The 26,564-nt window shown below is 40.4% G+C and overlaps 1 protein-coding gene across 1 annotated transcript in view; it reads right to left on the reverse strand.

The window, feature by feature from the left end:
- Positions 1–26,564, reverse strand: part of b3gntl1 (UDP-GlcNAc:betaGal beta-1,3-N-acetylglucosaminyltransferase like 1) — a 233,686-nt gene that overhangs the window by 52,831 nt on the left and 154,291 nt on the right. Inside the window, exon 8 of the mRNA XM_062969378.1 lies at positions 6,200–6,324. Within this exon, the coding sequence (XP_062825448.1) occupies positions 6,200–6,324 (125 nt within the window). The remainder of the gene's footprint in view (positions 1–6,199; positions 6,325–26,564) is intronic.

Raw genomic sequence — 26,564 nt, forward strand, 5'->3', positions numbered from 1 at the left:
TAGCTGTTAAGAAGGAAGGAAGGTGTTAATCACGAGTGGCCACGTGATTGGCTTGGGGAGAAATAAAATATGGTTGTGGTGACACATGCCTTGATTACATCCCATTTGGACTCTGTTTGGGAATGCCATTAGAACAGTGGTTCTCAACCTGCGGGTCCCCAGTTGTTTTGGCCAACAACTCCCAGAATTCCCAGACAGTTTATCAGCTGTTAGTATTTCTGGGAGTTGAAGGCCAAAACGTCTGGGGACCCACAGGTTGAGGACCACAGCTTTAGAAAATATTTGGAAATGTCAGTGGGTTTCAGATGCTACAGCCAGAACACTGATCATGGTCATTTATAAGGCACATATAATTCCCTTTCAATTTGTTTCCGGGCACAAGTTAAAGCACTGGTTATGCCCTGTATAAAGTCCTGTATGGCAAGCGTCTAAATTATCTGAAGGCCAGTACAAACCTGCAAGAGCTCTAAGATCTACAAGGGAAGGTTTATTCTCTTAGTCCTGCCTTCATCAAAGGTTTGTTTGGTGATGATACAAGAGAAAGCTTTCTCTGTGGTTTGTGAATATTTTTTATTTAATTTAGTGTTTTTTGAAGCTGCCCTGGGATCTACTTTGAAAGAAAGCTGACTTACAAATAAATAAACAAATAAGGTTACAGCTTTTTTTATCTGTTAAAGAGTCTGATGCAGAACCCCCTTAGAAGGTTCCTAGGGAAAATAATAAAAACTTACCAGGTCACCATGAGACTGCTCTGGCAGCCCTCCTGGTATATAATAATGATGTAACAGGAGACAAGAAGGGGATGAGCAATTCCCTCCTCCCTCCTGGTGTGTTATTTTCACATGCCAGCACAGCCTTATGGCAACTGGGTTTTTCTTCATTTTCAAGGCTTTTAGGGGGAGAGGTTGGGGGGATCCCACTTTGCTGGGTTCATGGGACCCTAAGAAGCAAATTGGTCTGTGGGGACAGACTACTGGGACTGCACATGAATAAGCATACCAATGCATCAACTAATATAGCTTTAATCTATATATATATATATATATATATATATATATATATATATATAGGTAATGAAATTTTGGCCTAGGACAAAACAACAAAACTACACATCCCAGAAACACTAAACTTGGCAGCACAACCCCTCATCCATGCCTCTATGTTCATACAACAAAAAGAAAAGAAAAATAAAGTCCTAATTAGAGGGAGGGGAATAATTGTTTTCATCCAATTGCTACCAGTTAGAAGGCTAAGCTCTGCCCACTTGGTCTCCTAGCAACCCACTCAGCCCAGGGGACAGGCAGAGTTAGGCCTCTTCCACACTGCCTATAAAATACAGATTATCTGATTTTAACTGGATTATATGGCAGTGTAGACTCAAGGCCCTTCCACACAGCTATATAACCCATATATAATGGACTTAATGTCAGGGGAAAACCTTTACCCTTTACCTTAACTACCACCAATTCCTCAATACTTTATTTCCCATACCACCATACTTCGCCACAGCAACGCGTGGCTGGGCACAGCTAGTTGTTTTATAATGTTCTTAGTCAGACAGTTTGTTAACACCATCAGGCACACTTAAAATCAACAGAAACAATTCCAGTCTCTTAAAAAAAAACATGGCTCAGAAAAGGAGCCATAAGTAAATGTGCACAGCAGAAGATCTCAGAAATATTTCCTCAATTGTGAAGATTTCAGTTTAAAGATAACTAAATATGGTTTCATGTGTGGCATCCTACAATGTTGTAGCACCTTAACTTCCTTCTTGTTTACAAGTTCCACTCAGTGCACTTTGCCCAGCTCATTTTATGTTTTTATTGCTGTGTTTCTCAAGTGTTTTATAATGACTGTGATTTTTAATGCCTTTTAAATTTATTTGTGTGTTTTTGTATTTGATATTATTGTATGTTGGTTTTATATCTGTAAGCCGCCCCGAGTCCCTCTGGGGAGATGGTGGCGGGGTACAAAAATAAAATAAAATAATAATAATAATAATAATAATAATAATAATAATAATAATTTTTCTGTGTTCTCAGTAGACTTGCACATTTCAACTGAACCTTTATCCGTTTTTACTGGCTGGATACTGGAAAACCCCTGTATCCATTTTTGCGCACCTCTCGAAAACGAGCTGGTAGCTGGATAGCCGTTTTCGTACAGCAGCCAGAAAATATGGCCAGATATGGCCCATTGGTGGTAATGGGGGGAGGGCTCACCAGCCTCCCCGTCATTTTAGACAATAGCATCGTTTGTCCTTATATCCATCATTAAGACCTTCATTAAGGATTAAAAAGCATCAGAGTTAAGATACCACTCTATTTGCGATCCTTTCCCTTTGGTCTGTAGAGGAGACCTGGGTTTAAAGAAAGGGCTTAAGATACCTGAGTTTAATACTTCATTAAAGCTCTTTCTAGTCTAGAGGAGATAGGTGCTGCAAGCGTGCACACACCCTCTCCCTGCACACAGCTTTCCAAGGCATTTTAAGGAAGCTTCCCATTTCCCAGGGAAGGAAAAGCGATGACCTGGAGCTATCCTACCCCAGGCTTCCTTTAAAAATCCCTCTGTTTTCTCTCTGATTTGCACTGCAGGCCCTTCCTGGACTGGTGCCTCCCCCCACCAAAACCTTTCTGCTTTGGGTTGAATGCTTCCTTAAAGCTGTTTCTACTTTCTACTCTAGAGGAGAGGTAACTAGGTGGTGGTAGTTTTCTGAGAATGAGGCTTTCTTTTTGTTTGCTAGGATTACTATTTTCAATTATAATCATTACCTTTTAGAAGTATTTTCTGAAGGAGAGAAGGGGAGGAGAAAAAGAAGCTAAAGGAGTGACTCTCCAATCCCCCAATCACCCATCGGGCACGTTCCCAACTCCCAGTCAGTCCCACTAAAGAATCAAGAAAATAAAGGAGAATCAAAAAGATTCAAGAGAGAGGCCAAGCTAGAAGCCAAGCCAAAATAATACACTGAAGCCAGGATGCAACAGTAATGCCAAATAGGGGAGGAGAAGCCGTGATTGGCTGCCACATGTGCCCTTGCCGATATAGCCATTTTGCCATGCAAAACAAGCCAGATTGGCCGAAGGGAACCAACCACTCCAAATCCATGCACAAGCCTAATTGTCAGCTGACTTTTTTAGATTACTGAACCCAGAGTTCTCTGAAAACTGCCCTCTTCAGAAACTCCATTCCACATTACACACATGGCGAAATAGATTACACATACACAAACTCTCCCATTTACACCCAACCTATGCATTTATTCAGTGTATACAAACAGAGAGATTTTGTGAGAAGCTTCCAGTTTTTTTTTCTACACATTTCTTCTGAAATCTCTTTCCACATTCACTGTGTATGCTGTAATGCAGGGAGGGGAATTTGTCTATGCCACACAACCTTGCAAAATGGAATCAGTAACAGTTTGCTGTTAGTTCAAAACAAATGTTCTTCCAAAAATGTTTTTCCCACAGCAACTAGCAATCCTCTTCCAAAAAAGCTTGCTACAGCAATATAGAGGTATGATTTTTTTCATAAACTGTTCAAATGGACAAGAATACCATTCTATTTAACCAATATCAATGGGACGGATACATTTCTACGGGGTGTTTAAAAAAGATAGACCTGTTTTGAAATGGCTATATCTCTGCAACTATAAACCACCCATGAATGAAACTCTTACCCCCTTGAAAGGCTGGGACATAGAGTTTAAAAGGATTGCCACTAGATGTTTCTCCCAGTGCACAAACAGCCCCAAGCCTCAGTCATTTGCAAAATGGCACTTTTCTCCATTTGCAGAGTTGTTTTTTAGATTTGTTGCTCACTCAAAATGGTTAGTAAAATGTGACAATTTGATCACCTATTAAACTGGTTGTAACTTTGTGTGTAATTGTTGTTTTAATAACCTGCGAATGCTATTCAGTAAATTCATAACTGGCCTTCCAGTTAGCACACCACCTCCGCCCTTTCCTGGTAGGAATAATTTGGCCATCATTTCCCGTTTAGTCTACTACAAAATATTCTGCATGTGGCTATCCCTGAAAATGATGCAGAACATTTTGTACTGTCCACAAAGCTTGTGCATTTCGGCTGAACCTTGAGCCGTTCTGCTATCTGGATTCCAGGCACCTGTTGATCCATTTCTGTATGCCTCCTGAAAATGGGCAGGTGCCTGAATTGGCGTTTTCATTCTGCAGGGGGAAAATGCAGCTAGATCTGGGCTATTGGTGGCAATGGGTGGTGCTTCACGGGCTCCCCTTCCTGTCATTTTAGGGTGATTGGGATGAAAATGGCCACAGTTGGAGGACTCATCTACTGCTGCTGGCCCACCAAATTTCATAACATTTGGGTCATACCCTGAATTATTTTCTTTCTAGAAATAAAATCTCATTTTAAAAAATCCCAAAATAGTATCCCCTTCTAGCCTCACCCTGTAACTTCTCTAGGAGCAGCAGCAGGGCACCACTCTTTCCTGCCAAATGTCAAAGATGCACTTCCACATCACACAGCCCATTACACTTTCTTTACTAATAAAAAAAACCCAGCAACTTCTTCCAAAGCTTTTGCAATTTACAGTTCTTATTCTCACAACATACTGGAAGAGGCCAGCAGCCCACCATCCACAAGCAAGCAAGCAAGTCAGGAGCATGTCCCCTTATTAGAAAAACACTCCTATTTGCTGGAATTCCTATAATTATTAATAACAATAATCTTTTAAAAGTACTACTTTCTGAAAGAGAGGAGGGAGGAGAAATAACTGAAGAATCTAAAGGCTTTAATAGAGGCTAAAGGGGGATTCAAAGCTCAGAGCCACCCTAAAAGAAAAGCACACCCACAAACGCTGTGCACCCACCCACCCGCACTATCAAACTCCCAGTCCTACTAAATAAAGAATCCAGAAAATAAAGGAAAATAAATGAAAATAAAAAAGATTCAATGCTAGAAGCCAAGCCAAGCCAAAAGCTAAAGCTGAGAGTGAGTGGCAAGGTAATCAAACTGAAGCACCTCTTTCTAGAGCCAAGACGCAACTGAGCAATGGAGGCACTTGCCCCATTAAATAGACACAGCTTGTATAAGACAAGTCATGGCTTTCTTCTATTCTGATTGACCCAACAGGCAGAGCTTACACGGAAACTCCATGTGAGCACTCAGCAGCATCTCTGCATGCTGTGTGATCCCGAATAGAGCAGAAGGAGGTGCGACCGGCCCTGTCAAAAACAACAACAACAACAACAACAACAAAACAACAACAAAAAAACCTGGAGGTGGACCCCTTGCCATTACGGGCATCCAAAAAATCTGAACAACCCGAAGAAGTTGAAGGCAAACAGCCAAAATGAATTCATGCACAAGTCTACTGTCCACACAACACCAGTTTTAAAAGAGCTGTGCTGGCTGCCAACACTCTTTCACTTTTGGTGCTAGTGGTGATAAATGGTTTGTGAACTCAATACTTGAAGGAAGTCTTCATCCAGTATATATCCAAGCATTGAGCTTTGGCAGGAGATCTTCCCTCTACACTCATCAATAGGAATTATACATTGTGTTTAAACATGGATGGAAACTTTTTCCATTGTGGTCTCCCGACTAAAGAATGGCCTATGGATTGGCATTGACATTGGCCTTGCTTTAGTTAAAAATTGGTTCGTCATCAAAGCTTTGGAAACCCAGTGTCTACAACCTGGTTTATTCTAAAAAAAAAAACACACACACACACACATATTTACTTATAGTTCTGTAGCAGAATGTAACTGTGTAGCTTTTAGTATTATATATCCTAAAATTGCTAGTTGTTTTATCATTGTTGTCCAATTTTTTCTTGAGTAAAAATGAATTATTAAAAAACAACCTGGCTCATTCTAGATTGCTATTTTAGTCTAAACTGTCTGCACTGTTTTAAACAGTTTTGAATTATTATTTTACACTTTTTTAATGTTTCTGAATTTTATAATGCTGATTTACTGTCTTTGTGCTTCTTGAGACCTTTGAATATGACCTGGGGTATATTTCTTTGGAAGAGAACACATAGAAAATAGAAGATAGCAGATTTAACATGCTCAAGCCACAAAAGCCTAAAAATGGCTTCAGACAAATTACTAAATATATTCTATATATCAACACAAATAGAATATATTACCATGAGAGCAATTGCCCCAATAATTACCAAACAACATCCCCAGGTTGATTCATACAAAACATGCCTTACTCTAGGACTGAATGAGTGGCTGCCTGCGGGTGGTAACGGTAGAGAAGAAGGCACTGGTCAACTCGATAAACTCCACCACCTTTCCGAAGGTGTTCATAAAAGAACAGCAAATCTTCTGGAGTACCCTGCAGCAGAGAATATCTTATTTATATCAGGAGTTTAAATTAAAACATTTCAAAGAAAAATACCACAATTATATACAGAAATGAAAATGACTGCTTAAATGTCACCATTTTAAAAGCACCTGTAAAAAAAAAATTCAACATAAGTTCCTGAAAGTGAGATTCAAACATCTTAAGTGCATAAGCTTTTCCTCACTTCTGTTTAAAGTGCTAGCTTGCTGTCTCGAAACTTAAAGGTTTACTGGTTTGATATATTGTGTTTGTTTTTTATTTTCATGTTTGTTCTCTCATTTAGGAAAACTAGGTCACTGTTATCCGGTTTTGAATCTTTATGCATATCCTTGCATTGTATATGACTGAAGCTAGATGTTCTTATGGATGAATTAAAAACTGCATTTTTGTTAAAAGTATGGGAAATAAATTCCAACAACATTCAAATGTATTATTTATTTGCAATAAATCTGAACACTGTCATCTTCCATCTAAACTGCAGAATTGTTCCCAAGGCTGAGGATTAACTAAAGCTGAACATAGTACAATGAAGGAGTCCGACCGAGCACGGGATAGAGCTTATTTAAAAGCCTATTCCACAGCAATGGAAGCAGCAGAAAGAATTTACGTAACTACCAACATTGTATCTGCAAAGAACCACCCATCCGAGCTGTTCCAAGTAGTCCGGGGTCTTCTACACTTATCACAGAGTGGGACGATCACTGACCACTTGGTGGCTCATTGTGAGGAATTTGCGTGGCACTTTGCAGATAAAGTCGCTCAGATCCGTTCCGAGCTGGATTCCAGTTTAAATACAGTAACATTGGATTTGACTCCGACCTGTCCTGTTTTAATGGATTCATTTCAACTTGTTCAATCCAAGGATGTTGACAGGATTCTCGGAGGAGTGAGAGCCACCACATGTATCCTAGACCTTTGCCCTTCATGGCTGATAAAACTTGCCAAAGGAGGACTGGTCAAGTGTGTCAAAATGGTGGTTAACGCCTCATTGGCCCAAGACGTAAATCTAACTAGCCTGAAAGAAGCCATAGTAAGGCCTATTCTAAAAAAGGCATCACTTGACCACTCAGACATGAACAACTTCAGGCCAGTGTCAAATCTTCCCTTTCTGGGCAAGGTTCTGGAACGTGTGGTGGCCTCACAACTCCAGGGATTCCTGGATGACACAGATTATCTTGATCCATCGCAGTCTAGTTTCAGGTCTGGCTATGGGATTGGGATGGCATTGGTCGCCTTGATAGATGATCTATGTAGAGAGCTAGATAGGGGGAGTGTGTCCCTTCCGGTTCTCATAGACCTCTCAGCGGCGTTCGATATCATCTACCATGGTATCCTTCTGGACCGCCTCACTGGAATGGGACTTGGAGGCACTGTCTTGCAGTGGTTCCGGTCCTTCCTAGAGGGTCAGGTCCAGAAGGTGTTGCTGGGGGACTCATGCTCGACCCCATGGTCTTTGTTCTGTGGGGTTCCGCAGGGTTCGTTTCTGTCCCCCATGTTATTTAACATTTACATGAAACCGCTGGGAGAGATCATCGGGAGTTTTGGGGTTCAGTGCCATCTGTATGCAGATGATGCCCAACTCTACTACGCTTTTCCACCTGATGCCAAGGATGCCGTCCTGACCTTGAACCGGTGCCTGTCAGCTGTGATGGACTGGATGAGGTTGAACAGGTTGAAATTGAATCCAGACAAGACAGAGGTATTCCTGGTCAGCCGTAGGGCTGATCAGGTGTTGGGTTGCAATCTGTGCTGGATGGGGTCACACTCCCCCTGAAGGCACAGGTTCGCAGTCTGGGGGTCCTCCTGGACTCAGCGCTGACCCTGAAGCCCCAGGTGTCGGCGGTGGCCGGGAGGGCCTTCGCACAGTTAAAACTCGTGCACCAGCAGCGTCCATACCTTGAGAAGCCTGATCTGGCCATGGTAGTACACGCCTTAGTCACATCCAGGTTTCATTACTGTAACGTGTTCTACGTGGGGCTGCCCCAGAAGAGCGTTCGGAAACTTCAGCTGGTTCAAAGGTCAGCTGCTAGACTGCTCACCGGAGCGGGATATAGAGAAAGAACTACTGCGCTCCTGAAGCAGCTACACTGGCTTCTGGTTTGCTTCCGGGCACAATTCAAGCTGCTGGCTTTAGCCTACAAAGCCTTATACGGTTCAGGCCCAGCCTACTGGAGGGACCGTATCTCCTTCTACCAACCCACTCAAGCCCTGAGATCCTCAGGAGAAGCCCTTCTCTCAGTCCCACCATCATCACAGGCGCGTTTGGTGGGAACAAGACAGAGGGCCTTTTCGGTGGTGGCCCTGCAGCTCTGGAACTCCCTCCCTAATGAGGTACGATCAGCCCCCTCCTTAATGGTCTTTCGTTCGCAAATTAAAACCTTTCTGTGGAGCCAGGCATTCCCAGACAAATGAAAATAGGCACTGCCAGTTTGATTTTTTAAAAATAATAATTGACAAATAACTTCAGTGGCTGGAGGTTATGAATATCTTTAATATTGTGCTTGTAAGTTTTTTTAAATTGTTTTATTTGATATCTTAATTGGGTTTTAATCGGGATATGATGTTTTAATTGATTATGTATTGCTGTTCAGTGTATTTGTATGAATTTTATATGCTGTACGCCACTTTGAATCCCACCCATGGGAGAAAAGCGGGATAGAAATGAATAAATAATAATAATAATAATAATAATAATAATAATAATAATAATAATAATACTTGTAGAGGTAACACACCAAAGACATACTGGCATCCCCCTGTTTCTAAATAAAAGGTTTAGCTGACAAGGAAGGATAGAAGATAAGACAATGAATTTAAAATCTCCTCATCTTCAACAGAAATACTCCCAAAGGATAAACAAGGCTTGGATCAAGCTTCTTTTTACAAATATTGCTGTTATTTTGTGCCTTCAAGTCCCTTTGACTTGGGTGACCCTAGGCCAAGCTTTGTTCAGAGTAGGTTTGCTTTAGCCAACTTCTGAGGAAGAGAAAATGTAACTTGTCCAAGGTCACTCCTGTGTTTCCGTGGCTCAGTGGAGATTTTAACTCTGGTCTCCCAAGCTGTAGTCTTAACACTCAAACTTGCTGGCTGTTTTGCCCTTGGAGGACACCAAGTACAGGAAGGGTAGCTTACTCTGACTGCCAATAGCGCTTTGTAGAATTAAAGACTAGTCCCGGTCAGATAGCATCTGATCTTTTAAAAGTTTCTAGTCTTCTAAGTATAAGGAAATGGAACTTGCAATCTTCTATATACGAAGTATTTGCTTTACCACTAAGGAACTGTTTACTCTAAAAACAACAACAACAACAAAACAAAAAAACAGAACCCAGTAACATGCAATAGTTAACTCCTTTAGCTTTTCATATTTCCAAAAAGCGATTTCTTTGCTTCTGTCATGCTCCATTTTGTTTATTTCCAAGAATATGGAATACAGAATATTACCTCAGAGAAAACGATTTGGCTCTGTGTTAATGGTCCAGCAGCTGGGGTGCTGGACAAATTTGTCCAAAGGATGCCAAAAGAAGCTCATTGCCAGCAAGATGGCATTGCTGGAGTAAAAGCAAATCAGTCACAGATACTCTATGCAATTTGTACTTAGTGGCTTTAATGGAAAGCTGACTATGGGTCTCACCTAAATTTGTGAATTTGGCAGTAATCCAGCCCAGGAAACTGATCTGTCTGAGTGCCATTTCCTTCATAATGGGGATCCTGCAGAACAACAGCTGTGACAAAGGACTGCTTTGATTAGCTGAGAGATGTAATCTAATTTAGCCTTTGTCTTGAATTTTATTGCTGCATCATGGTTAATATCTTCATGTAATCATTAGACCATAATTTTGATGCACCTGTGGCATCTTTTCATCTTGACAGTGCCTTGAGTGAACCAGGGCACTGGAATCATTACACTGTCCCCAGTGCTGTTTTGCAGAAAACAGTGTATTTGGTCAGACTTTTTCAAATATAGTCTTGGAAGTTGTTCTACATTACCAAACTGACCAAGTTTTACATTTCCTTCAACTTTGATTTCATCTATGTGCAGTCTGATAAAATAGTTGGAGAATTTATTTAGAAAAGAAGTGATCAATCAATTATGCAGTCAAAACAAAGTCCAATACTTAAAAAAAAACTCGTGTGTCTTGAGCAATGTGGCAAAGTACAGCCACAGGCCCTCTCCCACAGAACTTTCATTGTGCTTCATCAATGTCAGCAATACACCTGTTTGCCCCCCTCTCCCGTAAAAGCAAAAGACAAAACTTCAGATTTCCAGTTGCTTTTTAATAAGGCTGTTGTGAAACAGACGGCAGGGCCCATTCTGAAAACATCCACATTAGCACAGAACAGACCATGCATCTCATCATAGAAACAAGAAGGAACAGTGCCTGCTTTGGAAGAGAATTGGAAGTATTCCTTCACAGTATTAAACCAGCAACAAAAAGGGGGAGGGAAATGTGTAGCTGCCTAAATTTCTAAGATCATTCCAGGATGAGTGACTCAATGGCAATGGAATGATATGACTGCTTATTGGGCCATAAAACAATTTTGAAATCCTCCCCTCAAATCCTGCCCCCTTTATTTCATGAAGCTGAAGGTGATGACGGGACATCTGTTTGAATTTAGCAATACTGCAGCCACTTGAGAATATAATAAAACCCATATAATTGTCAAATGTTCTCAAAATATTGTTTGTTTCTCATCCTATTCTGTTACCAAGCTGTCCCAAATGGTGCTATGTAAATAAATAACTGATTTACACAGCAAGGGATTAAGCATTGTGGCTTCATGCTGAAAATGAATCATAGGGCATGGCAGGTAGCTAGAGAAATATTTCAATGGGCAGGAGAAAATTGTTTATATATGCGGGCAACTGAGAGAAATAGGGAGATGTGCTGCTCCATCAGCTGCATTGAAAGACATCTTGCTCCATTTGGGCTCTTCCTCTTCTTGAAGAATGTCATGGTGGTGTTGGAAGAACTGACTTTAAAGAATTGGGGTTTGAGAGTTGGCTCTTGCTTTCCTGTCATATATGCCCTGAGTCCCTTCCGGTAGAGGGGGCGGGATATAAATAAAACATTGTTGTTGTTGTTGTTGTTGTTGTTGTTGTTGTTGTTGTTGTTCTTATATCTTTCAAATTGCAACTTCGCAGGCATAAACAAGTCTTGTTTTTAATAATCACACACTGGAAACTTTGTCATCTAATAGAAATGGAGGGTCAAATAAAACATGCATTTGTTCATTTAAAGCAATTTTTAGAATTAGAACTAGACATCCTAAGGAATGAGGTTGAATGGGCCTTAAGAAGCACTGCTAATAACAAGGCCGTAGGAGATAACAAGATCCCAGCTGAACTGTTTAAAATCTTGAAAGATGTTGCTGTCAAGGTGGTGCATGCCATATGCCAGCAAATATGGAAAACACAAGAATGGACATCAGATTTTTTAAAAATCAATTTATATCCCCATACCAAAAAAGGGAAACACTAAAGATTGCTCAAACTTTCACACAGTGGCACTTATTTCACATGCCAGTAGGGCAATGCTCAAGATCCTGCAAGGTAGACTCCAGCAATACATGGAGCAAGAGTTACCAAATGTACAAGCTGAGTTTAGAAAAGGCAGAGAAACGAGAACCCAAATTGCTAATATCCTCTGGATAATGGAGGAGGGTAGGGAGTTTCAGAAACACATCTATTTCTGTTTTATTAACTATTCTAAAACAAGTTCTTGGTGGTATCAGGATACCAAGTCACCTTGTCTGTCTCCGGAGGAATCTGTATAATGACCAAGTAGCAACAGAAAGAACAGATCACGGAACAACAGACTGGTTTAAAATTGGGAAAGTAGTACAGCAGGGCTGTATCCTCTCACCCTACATATTCAACTTATATGCAGAACACATCATGTGATGTGTGGGGCTTGATTAATCCAAGGCTGGAGCTAAAATTGCTGGAAGAAATTAACATTAACAACATTAGATATGCATTAACATTAACAACATTAGATATGCAGATGATACCACTTTGATGGCTGAAAGCTAGAAGGAGCTGAAGAGCCTTATAACCAAGGTGAAAAAAGAAAGTGCAAAAGCTGGGTTGTAGTTAAACATCAAGAAAACCAAGATTATGGCAACCAGACTGATTGATAACTGGCAAATAGAAGAAGAAAACATGGAGGCAGTGACAAACTTTATATTTCTAGGCGCAAAGATTACTGCAGACGCAGACTGCAGCCAGGAAATCAGAATACTTCTTGGGAGGAGAGAAATGACCAATCTCGATAAAACAGTGAGAGTAGAGACTTCACACTGGCAATGAACGTTGGTAAAGTTAAAGCAATGGTATTCCTCATAGTAACCTATGGACGTGATAGATGGACCATTAGGAAGGCTGAGTGAAGGAAGATAGACACTTTTGAACTGTGGTGTTGGAGGAAAATTCTGAGAATGCCTTGGATCGCAAGAAGATCCAACCAGTCCATACTCCAGGAAATAATGCCCGACTGCTCACTGGAGGAAAGGAAGTATTTTGGCCACATAATGAGAAGACAGGAAAGCTTGGAGAAGATAATGATGCTGGGGAAAATGGAAGGAAAACAGAAGAGAGGCTGACCAAGGGCAAGATGGATGGATGATATCCTTGACGTGACTGGCTTGACCTTGAAGGAGCTGGAGGTGGCCACAGCCGACAGGGAGCTCTGGTCCATGAGGTCACGAAGAGTCGGAAGCAACTGAATGAATAAGCAACAACAAACTGTATAGAGCCTCAAAATATTGTTAAGAATTTAGGTTCTAGCAGAGCTGTTTAAATGTGGATTTCTCCAGCAGTGCAAAATTCACAACAATACTTTGATGTTAATGTAGGAGTAGAATGGTGACAGTCACCATTAATTAATTAAATAATTCTATTTATTAATTTTTATTTATACTTTGCCTTCCTTCTTGCAGTATCTAAAATGGCTTACCTCGAATTAAAACAAGATACAACTAAAAGGGTCAACTGTATATATTTTCCTGACACAGTGCCATTACAGTATCAAGTTGTAAAACCCACTTCTCCATTCTTGAAACAAAAGTCTTATATGAAATTCTTTTGTGCTCAAAATTTGATCAAGATCATTCTTGAAGTCTTCTTGATGCTCTTTGTGGTGATGGTATTGTTGTTTTCAGCTGGTGGAGATCCTAAGTCAGACAACCCTTTTGCAGGATTTTTGGATAGGATTTGTTAGAGAGGGTTTGTCTTTGCCTTCCTCTGAGATTGATCTCTGACAGTCCTAATCTTTCAGGGAGGTGGGGGAATGTGGAAACATTTTTGCCACATACACCTCAGGCCATTTTAGGAACAGGGGCAGTTTTTTTCAAAACAAGAAGTGAACAGGAACTTCTGGTCAGCCTTGCTGAGAAAAAGGGCTTTTCCTGAAACTAAAAAAGCCTGGGGGCAACGGTGGAAATGCCAATCATAGAGCACACTTGCAGAGAAAACTGACCCTCCCCCCCCCCCCCGCGAGGTATAGTTCTCTAAAGTCTCTTGGAAAGACTAATGCTGCTACTAGCCTCCTTCAGTTGTCCTCCATGGGCAAGTCAAGTTTGAGCTATAATTTTGCCAAGCAATATTCATAGCTTGTATTTTTTTTACAAAAGATAACTTGATACTAATAGTACTACTTCACAATTTATCCCAGACTTGTGGTGATAAGTCCTTGGTATTCATTCATTACTGCTCAAAGAATAAAAAAGACCCAAGTAAAACCATATGTATACTAAAATTGTGAACAGTTAATATTAAAGTAATACTAATTGTGTTATAGAATGAATACCAAATAAAACATTCATTTAAAATACAGATTACAAACAGGATTGTTCATATATGGGTGCTTCCACACATTACTAAACCCCACACTGAATAGGGTTAAAGTACCCAACTTAGGCACAGGTTCTAGTCCCCACCTCTTCCCACAACCTCAGGATTTCCCTCCAGGGGTGGCTACATGCTATCCTTATTTACCCCTTAAAATTTACTGAAAAGGTCCCTGGCCCCCATGGGGCCTCTCCTTGCATCCTTGTGGTATGAGAAATGATGCCTGAGGAGATGGGAGGGTTGAGAAGGAATATCTCTCTGCACCCCCCCACCCTTCATGCAACATTTTCTTGTGCCACAAGGACACAAGAAAAGACTCCATGGGGCCAGAGACCTTTTTAGTAAGTTTTAGGAAGTAAGCCTGGGGCTGGGGGGAGGGGTAAGTGCCCTCCTGCACCTTTGGGTTCCAGGAGCCCAAAGGTGTGGAATAGCTGTGGAGACTTACCCTCAGGAAACGCATGACATGTCCCTAATGAGGTGGTTATTATTATTACTGTATTATTATTATTATTATTATTATTATTATTATTATTATTATTATTATTATTATGTTTATTTATACATACTCTCCATAGGGAGACTCAAAGTGGATCACAACTAAAAGCATTGCAATACAACTTAAAATACACAAATATACAAGTATTAAAACAGTATTAAACATTATTAATAGCATATAAAATCACAGCAGCCCCTGACGAGCTCATAAACCTTATTATTTACTTCTCCACTTCACTTCACTTTATTTCTTAATTTGTCGCTCTCCACCAGAGTGCTCCGAGCGACTTACAATTTAAAATATCATTCCACAATATAAAAAACATTCAACATAAAAACATTCAACCTAAAAACATTCAACAGTGACTATTTGGCAAATTAGATCTGATTTACTTAAATGCACAACCAAACAGCCAAGTCTTGAGCGCTTTTACAAAAGGACACAACTCCGACATTGCTCTAACATATGGAGGCAATGAGTTCCACAGAATTGGAGCATAGATCGAAAAGGCTCTACGCTTTGTAGCTTCCAGGTGTATTCCCTAGGGCCCGGTACGTATAGGAGATTTTCCTGGGAGGATCGAGGTGACCACTGATGGAAAAAAGGAATGAGGCGGTCCCTAAGATATAATGGTCCTTGGCCATTTCGAGCTCTAAATTTCAGGACCAGTATCTTGTAAGAGATCTGATGTTCTATTGGTAGCCAATGCAGTTGTTTCAGAATCGGTGTAATATGGGATCTTATAGATGATCCCGCTAGCAGCCTGGCCGCCACATTTTGGACCATTCGGATCTTCTGAGTTTTTGTCTTTGGAAGGCCGGCTTATAAGGTGTTGATAATCCAACCTAGTAGTGACTGTTGCATGGATTACCGTTGCCAATGCTTCTGTCGAAAGGTAGGATGCCAATTTCTTTGCCTGACAAAGATGAAAAAAGGCCTGCTTACTTATGGCAGTGATCTGGGCCTCCATTGTCAGCGATGAGTCCAACACAACCCCAAGGCTTTTAACAGTAGCAGACGGAACCAGAACTTCCCCATCAAAATCAGGCAGTGACTGGATTAACTCTGGTGGCTGGCCGGGCCAGAGTATCTCAGTTTTTGCAGGATTCACTTTTAGTCTACTCGCTCGCAGCCAACTCATCACTGCTTCCAAACACAGCTTAAAGATCTCAGGAATCGTGGTTGTCCCAGGTTCGAGACGCAAGAGTAGCTGGGTATCATCTGCATACTGTTAGCACTCTATGCCAAAGCTCCGCACTAGGCCAGCAAGTGATCGGACATAGATGTTTAGGGGCAACTATATCTAAGGCAGTTGATAGATTTTTATTCCAATTTTCCACTCGTTCATGCAGAGAATCGGCTGTGTAATCCAGTTCTTTAAGGACACTCGAAAGTCTAATAGGATCCATCAGCTTCCTCGGCCACGCGAAAATTTGTTCAGTCTCCGGATGCTGTGATGGTGAACTCTTTATTTGAGTGTTCAGTATGTAATGATTTAAAAGCTTGCCTGAATAAAAAGGCCTTAACGTGATGCCTGAAGTACAGCAGGGAAGGGGCCATGCTGTCTTCCCTGGGCAAGGAGTTGTGGAGCAGCCACCGAGAAGACCCTATTTCTTGTTTCCACCAACCGAATTTGAGATGGAGGTGGTACTCAGAGAAGGTCCTCTCCTGAAGATCTCAGGGTCCAGGCATTTCATACAAGGGGATGCAGTTAGCCAAATAACCTGGACTGGAACCGTTTAATTAATGTAGAGTAAACTAGGGAAACCTCCGATTACTCTGGTAAAACTGATAGGTCCCGCATTTTCGGTCTGTCTCAGTGGGCCTCATTGTACTTGGAACCTTCCAGAAGTAGGTGTATTTAATTTGAGAACTGGAATTTCACACAAGTAGACTATATTCAGTTATTTCAACAGAAGGTAGATTATACTGGAGGGCATATATGTGTGTCACAATAAAGGAGGCAAATATTTTTGCTATTAATTTTCGTTCCACAATTTAGAAAAACATTGTGAAGCTTCATAGTACTGTGTATCTTGTGTTCATCAAGTGGTACCAATGTAATTGAACACATTTCAATTCTATCTTTTCACGAATAGTTGGGAAAGTGCATGTGTGTGAGTGAGTGTGTGAGTATTTTTGTGTGAGAGAGAGTGAGAGTGTGTGTGCGTGTGCACAAGCACATGAAAACTTCTCCAAGACACTGGAGGTTTTTACTTAGCATTAATAAGAATGTTAAAGTACTTGGCAGACAGTAACAGATCTGTGTAGTAGGAGAGTAAAAGAGGACCTACTAACCAGAAAGAGAAAATAAGATTTTTTTTGGCCTACCGTCTACCTAAATTTATCCATCTCTTGTGCTTAACCCTGTGGTGATGCTCTGTATCAATGGCAAAATTCAAACCTGCTTCTGTTCTTCATGTCACGCTTCATGCTAAGGGAAATGAGCCATATGTTTTTAATTCTTCAGCAGCCTGCTGGTTGCAGACAGCATGCCTATTTGTAGACTTCATTACCTTACATACTGTACCCAATGCTTCAAGATGCCCCCACTCCATTTGAAGTAGAATTTTCATCAGCTTCTGTAATTAAGAGTGTTGTGGTTTAAATACTCCACAACCTAGTTCACCACCAATGGATTTCAAACGCACCATTTTAAAATATGTCTGTATTAGCATGCCAAAGTGATTGACTGCCTGCTTCAGATAAACGGGAGAGGATTGAATAGCAAGGTTGCTCGGTCCCTAAAGTGGAGGAGTTCCTGTCTACTGCTTGGCAGCCACTCATTTAAACAGAAAATACATTGTATTGTGTGCCTCTGTTAGGGTGCCGGAGAGTGTGATTATAGACAAATATTGATTCAAAAATGAGCAGTAAATGTTAAACAGAATATATCATGAAGTATAGGAAACAATGTGTGGAGAAAATAAATATGTGTTAAGAAATGACAAGAGCCCATAAAAGCTGTAATTGCAAATACTAACAGATTACTATTATTGACTGATCCTGTACAGAGCTGCTAGAAGGATTACTAAAACAATGTGGATGAAATGCTGTGAATATCTTTAAACACTGGCCCTTTTCATGCTTACTGAAGATAATAAATGGAAGGTGAGGCTTTCTTGATCAGCACAAGGAGGTCAGTGAATTGGGGTGGGGACAACCACACACAGAGGTGGTAGAATCAAGAGTAGATGGAACAGCATTATTCTTGTTCCCACTGATGCTTAAGAAAGCATCAACAGGGGCCATCCAGTCCAAACCCCTGCCATGTAGCGACACGGTATCAAAGCACTCCCAACAGACAGCCATCAGTCTCTGCTTTAAAAGATTCCAGAGAAAGAGACAAAGGCAAAGATACTCAGCTTTCCAAGATGCTCCTAACAGGCCTTAGTTTCCAAACCTTTGATCATTTGGGTCACCCTTCTCTGAACACATGTCCATATCCTTCTTGAATTGTGGTGCCCAGAAATGGACACTGAATAGAGTTATTACTTCCCTTGATCTAGACCAGTGGTTCTTATTTTGTGGGTCTCTAGATGTTTTGGCTTTCAACACCCAGAAATCCTAACAGCTGGAAAACTGGCTGGGATTTCTGGGAGTTGTAGGTCAAAACACCTGGGATCCACAGGTTGAGAACCACTGATCTAGACACTATGCTCCTATTGATACAGCCTAGAATCACATTAGCCTTTTTAGTTGGAGCATCTCACTGTTGGCTTATGTTCAGTTTGTGGTCTACTAACATTCCTAGATCCCTTTCACATGTACTGTTTACAAGCCAGGTGTCACCAGTCCTGCGTATTTCAGAGTGTTTTGCCAAAGTATAATACAGTATTCCCTCGCTACTTCACGGTTCACTTTTCGCGCCCTTGCTGTTTCACGGGTTTTTAATAAACACTAAAATAATAGTATAAATCATAAAATAATTTTTTTATATATATATGTAATGTGTGTTTACTATGGAGGAAACAACAAAACCACTGAACTAAATCACACCAAATTTGGCCACAAAAGACATCGTCATCCAAAATATGTCTTTCAAACAAAACAAAACAAAAAACCCTAGAAAAATAAAGTCCAAATTAGAGGACAAGGAAAGCCATTTTTTTCCCTAGCTGCCAGTTAGAAGGGTAGGCCCTGCCCACTTCGTCTCCTAGCAACCCACTCAGCCACAATGGAGCTCAGGACTTCTTCACTCAGGCCTCTTCCACACTGCCTATAAAATACAGATTATCTGATTTGAACTGGATTATATGGCAGTGTAGACTCAAGGCCTTACCACACACCTATATAACCCAGAATGCCAAGGCAGAATAATCCACATTATCTGCTTTGAACTGGATTATCTTGAGTCCATGCTGCCATATAATCTAGTTCAGTGTGGATTTTATACAGTTGTGTAGAAGCGGCCTCATATAATCTAGTTCTAAGCAGATAATATAAGATTATAAATATAATATCTAAAATTACTGTGGTATAATAATACAGAACAATATAATCTCTAAAATCAGGACAGTAAATAAAGAGCAACACTCCGAAAACAGGGGAATTCCAGAAAGGAAACAACCAGGGCCAGCTAACACCTCCCAACAAAGGATTCCCCCAGGCAGGAAGAAGCCAAGCTTTGAAGCTGCAAGGCCATTAAATGCTAATCAAGGTGACTGATTGCAGCATTCATAGTTGCTGCACTGAGATTATTCATTGCTATTCAACCTGGCCAACCAAGAATTCCACAAGGTAGAAAGCGGCCAGACTTGCAAGCAGCAAGGCTAATCAAAACTGTTCAACCTGGCCAACCAGGATTTCCCCCAGATGGAAAACCCTCAGGTTTTGAAGCCACAAGGCTACTCCGTCCCATTCAACCTGCCCAAGGAAGGATGCCCCTATATAGAAAATGGCCAGGCTTCGAAGCAGCGAGGCTATTCATTGCAATTCCAATTGGCGAAAAAAACCATTTCCCAGAACACAAGTACCCAGCCTTCCAAGCAGCAAGCCTATTCCATTGTATTCCAGCTTACCGAACAAGGATTTGCATAAGAAGAAAACGGCCAGGCTTTGAGGCTGCAAGGCTATTTACTGCTATTCCACCTGGTCAACAAATGATTCCCATAAGCCACAGCAATGCGTGGCCGGGCAAAGCTAGTCCCTTATTTATTTATTTATTTATTTATTTATTTGCAGTATTTATATTCCACCCTTCTCACCCCGAAGGGCACTCAGGGCGGATCACATTATACACACATAGGGCAAACATTCAGTGCCCATAAACACATCAAACAGAGACCGAGACAGACAGACGCAGAGGCAATTTAACCTTCTTCTGAGGAGATGTTCGATTCTGGCCACAGGGGGGAGCAGCTGCTTCATCATCCACTCTGATGGCACTTCCTCATTCCAGGTCGTAAATTAGTTAAACTTGCCTCCCCACTTTTTTTTATAAGTGGTACCTTATTTCCTACTTGATAGATGCAACTATCTTTCGGGTTGCTAGGTCAGCAACGAGCAGGGACTATTTTTTATTTTTAATTGACGGGTGCTCACCCCGCCACGGGCTGGCCTCGAACTCATGACCTCATGGTCAGAGTGATTTATTGCAGCTGCTCAACAGCCTGCGCCACAGCCCGGCCCCCCTGCACCACAGCCTGGCCCCTTATAAATCCCTCTTTCTACTTCCTTCCTAAGGAGAGGCCTAAGGAAGGGAGAGAAAAGAAGGCTGAAGCAGCTTTGTTTTTACCTCACAAGGCAGCGGCAGCAGTGGAAGTGCGCATGTGAGAGGTGAGGAGGGGACAGAGACGCTACTTGCAAACAACACAAATCTAGCATCCCTACTTCGCGGATTTTCACGGTGGTCCTGGAACATAACCCCCACGATAAGTGAGGGAACACTGTATACATTTCTCCCTGTTGACATTCATTTTGGCCCAGCTTTTTTTTTTTTTCGTGTCAGGAGCAACTTGCGTCGCTTCTGGAGTGAGAGAATTGGCCATCTGCAAGGACGTTGCCCAGGGGACGCCCGGATGCTTTACCATCCTTGTGGGAGGCTTCTCTCATGTCCCTGCATGGAGCTGGAGCTGATAGAGGGAGCTCATCCACACTCTCCCCGGGTGGGATTCGAACCTGGCAGCTTTCAGGTCAGCAACCCAACTTTCAAGTCACTTAGTCCACTACGCCATCTGGGGGCTCCTTTTGGCCCAGCTGTCTAATCTGTTAAAGTCATTTTGGATTCTGTTATTGTTCTTGGCGGTATTAGCTATCATTCCCAATTTTGTGTCCTCTGCAAATTTGAAAAGCATGCCTTAGTCCCAGTCATTGATAAAGATGTTGAACAGCACTGGGCCTAGGACAGACCCCTTTGGCACCCTATTAGTTACTTTTCTGCAGGATGAAGAGTAGTCATTGGTAAGCACTCTTTGGGTTTATCCAGTCAACCAATTTCCAATCCATTTAATACTAGCCCTCCAGTTCAGATCTCATACTCAGTCTCCAACCTGCTCTCCATAGGTGATAATCCTGATTCATCTTTTTGAGATTGTTTTCAAGGAATAGACTACATAATAATATAAATCACTTTGAATACATGGAAGTGTTATACAAATATTAAAATTTACTACTGCTACCATTATTGGTTCTATGATTACTGATATGGCTGTTTATCCAGTGTGATGTCACTCTACCACACATACTGGCCAATCTGATGTAGTTAGGGCTACAAAGCACCATCATGGCCCCACTCCAGAAATAGATATTGAAGAAGACCTGGATTAGTATTTAGATTACACAGATGGATTACACTCACTGGCCCAGCTCTGACCTTTGACATAGGAATTGACACAATTTTCTGCTGATTGTCGCTATAACACTGGAATGAAGAATTACTTTAAAAAACAGAGTTGTGTCTATATCTCCACTGGTACTGAATATGTATGGATGTGGAAATTTGGGTGAGGCAGTGATGTTGAGCAGGGCAGCATTTTCATTTCTCTTCTTGCTATATAAGCAACTGCAAGAGGAAATAAATGATGGCAGCCTGCACATTTGTACTTGGTCTATTAGTTATCCATTTATTAAAAGGTTCTGCAACTGAAGAACAGGGACACCAGTCATGTTTACAATAGAGGAAACTAAAGCAGCAACAGAGACATGCACGTGTCCTTGATACACACATACACAGCCTCTTGACTGCTTATGAGCAAGACTGACCAGGCAAGGAATAGAAAAAACAAATAACAGTAACTACACTTGAACTGGATTTGTACCAGGAGAATTTGAAAAGCTAACACTACAAACTGAAAGTTCAGCTTAAGATGCTACAGCTGCATTCCTAAACTGATTTGCTCATGAAAAGGGCTCATTGAACTCAGTGAGACATACTTCACAAATAAACATGAATAGGATTGGGCTATTTTAATTAAAGAATTAAGTCTAATATTAACTCTCACAAAAGTTCAGAAGTGTTTTACAGAGCCCCATCAACATCCTGGGAAACAATAACAGCACGCGAACTGGAAAAAGAGATGCAGAGGTCAGTGTGTATCTGGCAGAGGATACATCCGACCTTAAAAAAAAAGAATTGGCTCACTTTAAAACAAAACTCTATAAATTGCAAATCTCAGCTATCTCTAAGCCAGATGCGCTCTCCTGCAGTAATGCGCTGCCTTGACTATCAAGGACTTGATTTGGATGGCTCTCACAGCAATAGTCTAATACAGGGGTCCTCAAACTTTTTGAGCCGAGGGCCGGTCCACAATCCTTCAGACTGTTGAGGGGCCGGATTATCATTTGAAAAAAAATACAAACAAATTCTGATGCACACTGCACATGTCTTATTTGTAGTGCAAAAACAACATCAAGAAGAAGAAGAACAATGAAAAAAACAATACAATATTTAAAAATAAAAATAACTTTAACCAACATACATTTATCAGGATTTCAATGGGAAGTGTGCTTCTGCTTCTGGCCAATGAGATAGTCAAGTTAATTAGGATTGTTGTTGTTGTTGTTGTTGTTGTTGTGTGCCTTCAAGTCATTTCAGACTTTGGGCGAGCCGAAGTCTAAAATGTATTTATTAATTATTTATTTATTTACTGCATTTATTTACTACATTTGTATCACACCCTTCTCACCCCAAAGGGGACTCAGAGTGGCTTTCAAATTATATATACATACAATATATTATATTGTTAGCATAGCACAATATTAGCATTATATATTACTTTATTGAACTATACCACTATACTATAATATTATTAGTAATATTATATGTAATAAAGAATATATAATTAATATTATTATATGGTATTATTATTAGTGTTATATTGAATTACATTATATTATTATCAATATTATATGTATATACAATATATTATATTATAAAACTGAGGGCGGGGGCCAGGTAAATGACCCCGGAGGGCCGCATCCGGCCCCCGGGCCTTAGTTTGGGGACCCCTGGTCTAATATGTTCAAGCTCCAATCGCTTATCTCCACCTGAAAAAACACAATATGAAGGCACCACAATTATGGTTCTCCTTACTTTTCTCTGGATTCTTATGTTTGCATGGGTATAGGGCTGTGAAGTTACATAGGGTTTTCTTTCAAATCATATCATTCTTCCCTTGAGGACCTATTAAAATCCGACACATTAATTTAATACCACAACCATTTTAAAAAGAGCTTTCTCCAGAATTACACAAATCCTGCTAAGCCTCTTGCTAGCTGTGCCACTGAAGCCCATGGTCATGTCTTCATAGCCCTTTAAATCATTTTGACCCGATCCTAAAACAGGAAATCAGTGACAAAGTTATAATTGCTCCATTGTTTGGGAAATAAAGTTGAAGGATTGCTCTCTGAAATAGAAATATGTGAGCTGCACTAAATATAATTAAACATACAAGGGGGTGAAAACCCAGTAATAGGATTGTGGTAATTACCTCAGTGTGCTTAGTTACATGCTATCAAGGTATGCTGTCAAGACGCCTTCTTTTAAAGGGGTTTATAAGCCTGATTTATTTGGCTCCAGTACTTACTTTCTTGGACAAACCTCAAGTACAGATCTCTGCTCAGTTTTACCCATGATGTGCCAAAAATATCAGAGTCTGCATTTTGTCATGAGTTTTCCCTAGAACTTTGACAAATCATTTGACAGCTTTCAGAGGCTTTTTTTAAGAAGGGAAAGCTGGACCTAATATTTTTCAATTCCATGTCTTTAAACAAAACAAAACACCTCTCCAATTTTGATTAACTGAAAAATGGGGAACACTCATTTGATAACTTCCAAAAGGATTCTAAATAACCCCTAATATGATCCTTTTTGAAGTATATCCTATACCTTAATTCTGTAGTTTCCTTTTCTCATCGAACACAAGAGGAGAAGCAAAAGTAAGGATAAATTACTTTTGCTGGTAAGAATGTAATTGCACTATTCTGTTTAGGATTCTCTGAAAATCTCTCTTCCCTCAATCCCTTTGAAAAGCGACATGATTAACATTCATAGCCTGAAAACTGGAAAAAAAAGTACAAGCCAGGGATGAAACTTAGGACACCAAGTGTAAAACAGGTGGAAAATAAATGAAGTGATGATTGGCGTTTATGACTAGACTCAAATACAAGTCCAGAGCAGTGACACAAATGTAGAAAAAAATGTACTGCCTCCTCTGATGGTAGGTATGTAACTCATCTAGGCTTCTCCATCAGATGGCTGGAGAACTTTGAGCACAATAACTTGTAGAGTCTGACTAGTAGGCAAGCCAGGAAAAGTAAATCCTTCGGAGATGTGGGCAGCCTCTTATATGCCAATGTACTCAGATACACTCAAGCCTTGGGCATATTTCTCAGAGTGCACTGCACCTGTTATAGCTCACAGTTTAGAAATTATAGTGCATCCCAAAGAGCCCCATGGAAACCTGAAACCGTAGTTAATAGTGAACCCAATATTTTGACTATCCTTGAGTTGGAAGTACGCCACAGAATTGCACTGGAGAATCTAGGGAGGTCCACAAATACTTTTTGAAGGGGGTATTGTCTTTGAAGTGTCAGTGAAACCATGGATATTGAGCTACTTTGCTCTCATTTAAGAGCGGAGAACAGGGTAAATGAGGAGAAGAAGGAGGTCATCCACAGATATGGGAGCCATACTGTACTTCAATGTCTTCATTCTGCACTGACTGTTTTCCTCGGCAGAAGCTCTACTATTTATGTGAGTTCCTCACCATATTATGCACAAAAGTGGAGAAATCTTGAACCAAAAACATCTGAATTTGGCAATCCATATAAATCATGCAAAAACGCATATGCTTGTGTATTATATAGACATTACTGTATTTCTACTCATTATGGAAAGAAGGGAAAATGTATTCAGAGCCCTCAAGCTTTCTCCCTGGATATCTTACATTTTGTGAAGAATCAAAGCCTTAAAAACTAGCAACTTACTTTATAAAAATTTTCATGAGATAGCAGCACAGCACAAAAGGCAGCAGTGTCCAAGAGATCTCATAGTAGTGGAAAGATCTTCTGGAATTTACCTGATGCTGCCAAGTAGGCCTGGGCTTGAAACAGCCAAGAGCATATAAACTCTTTACCATTCTTGTAAAGTGAAAGTTGTGTTTTCTCAATCAACTCCATAGCACAAAGCACATTCCTTCCCTTGATAAATTTCCAAAACAAGAAAATGAGTAAAAGGACATTATCACTTCTACATAACAGATCTCCAATTTTCCATGAAAACTTCCTACTTATTTCAGAAAACAAAATGAGTGTGCCAGAAATCTCAGGGAACAAACAAACAATCTTTAAAGATAAAACATGAATTGCATGTATGCATTAATAAATGCTATTATTACTGTTACTGTGTCGTTGAAGGCTCTCACGGCTGGGATCACTGGGGTGTTGTGTGGTTTCCGGGCCATACAACACAGAAACCACACAACACCCCATTATTGTTACTGTTATTGTTGTTAAATGTATTTAATAATAATTACATAAATAAATGCATTAAGTGCATTCTTGCACTTGTGGATTAGAAACTGCTTAAGTGGTCCATGAAACTTATGGTACAATAAATCTGTTTGCCTTTTTAAGATGCCACAGAACTATTCCAGTAAAAGCAACATAGAGACAACACACATCTGGTATATTTGTTCACACAGGCATGCAATAGACACTACCCCTCTACAGTTTTCTTTTTTTAAGACACAGAAGATGATATAAAAAACAGCTTTTTGTTGTACATTCTAAGTATATTGTGTAATACAATCTTTAATTCGTGTCTCTGGTGTATGCCTTATATTCAAACATTTGAAGAACAGGTGTACAGTTTTAGTCACAAATGAGAAAAGCAGGATGCTGCTATGGAGACTATTTGGCACATGGAAATACTATAATGCAGACATTTTAGTCTGTTTTTGTATTTATTGGCAGCAATATGACACCTACAAGTTATTCTGCTAGATATAAAAAGAGAGAAGGGAAATAACTTCTTAAGATGGAATATGGCAAACCTGATCAGACCTTCTTTTATTATGATTATAATGTCTTTTATGTTGTAGTGGTATATTATTCTTAGTCTAAGGAACATGAAAGACTGTCTTACACTGATTTGGACTCTCTATCTGTTTACAGACCAGTACTGGGTTAAAGACAGACTTTCTGCATCCAAAGTTAGTGCTCTAGCACTGAATTATGGTTGCTCCCCAAATCTTTCAAGAAAAAAGGAGTGAAATCATAACACACAATTCTATTGTCCTCAAAAGACAAACTTTCTGGGAAATAAGAACTGTACACTTGTACTGTGTCTAAAACTTGTTTCAGCTTACTGAATGAATGTAATGTAGGCATTGATTACTGAGGTATTCTTCCCAGTTCTGTATCATAATGGCTAATGTCATATTC

Source organism: Anolis carolinensis, chromosome 2 (assembly GCF_035594765.1).
Source record: "Anolis carolinensis isolate JA03-04 chromosome 2, rAnoCar3.1.pri, whole genome shotgun sequence".
Taxonomy (NCBI): domain Eukaryota; kingdom Metazoa; phylum Chordata; class Lepidosauria; order Squamata; family Dactyloidae; genus Anolis; species Anolis carolinensis.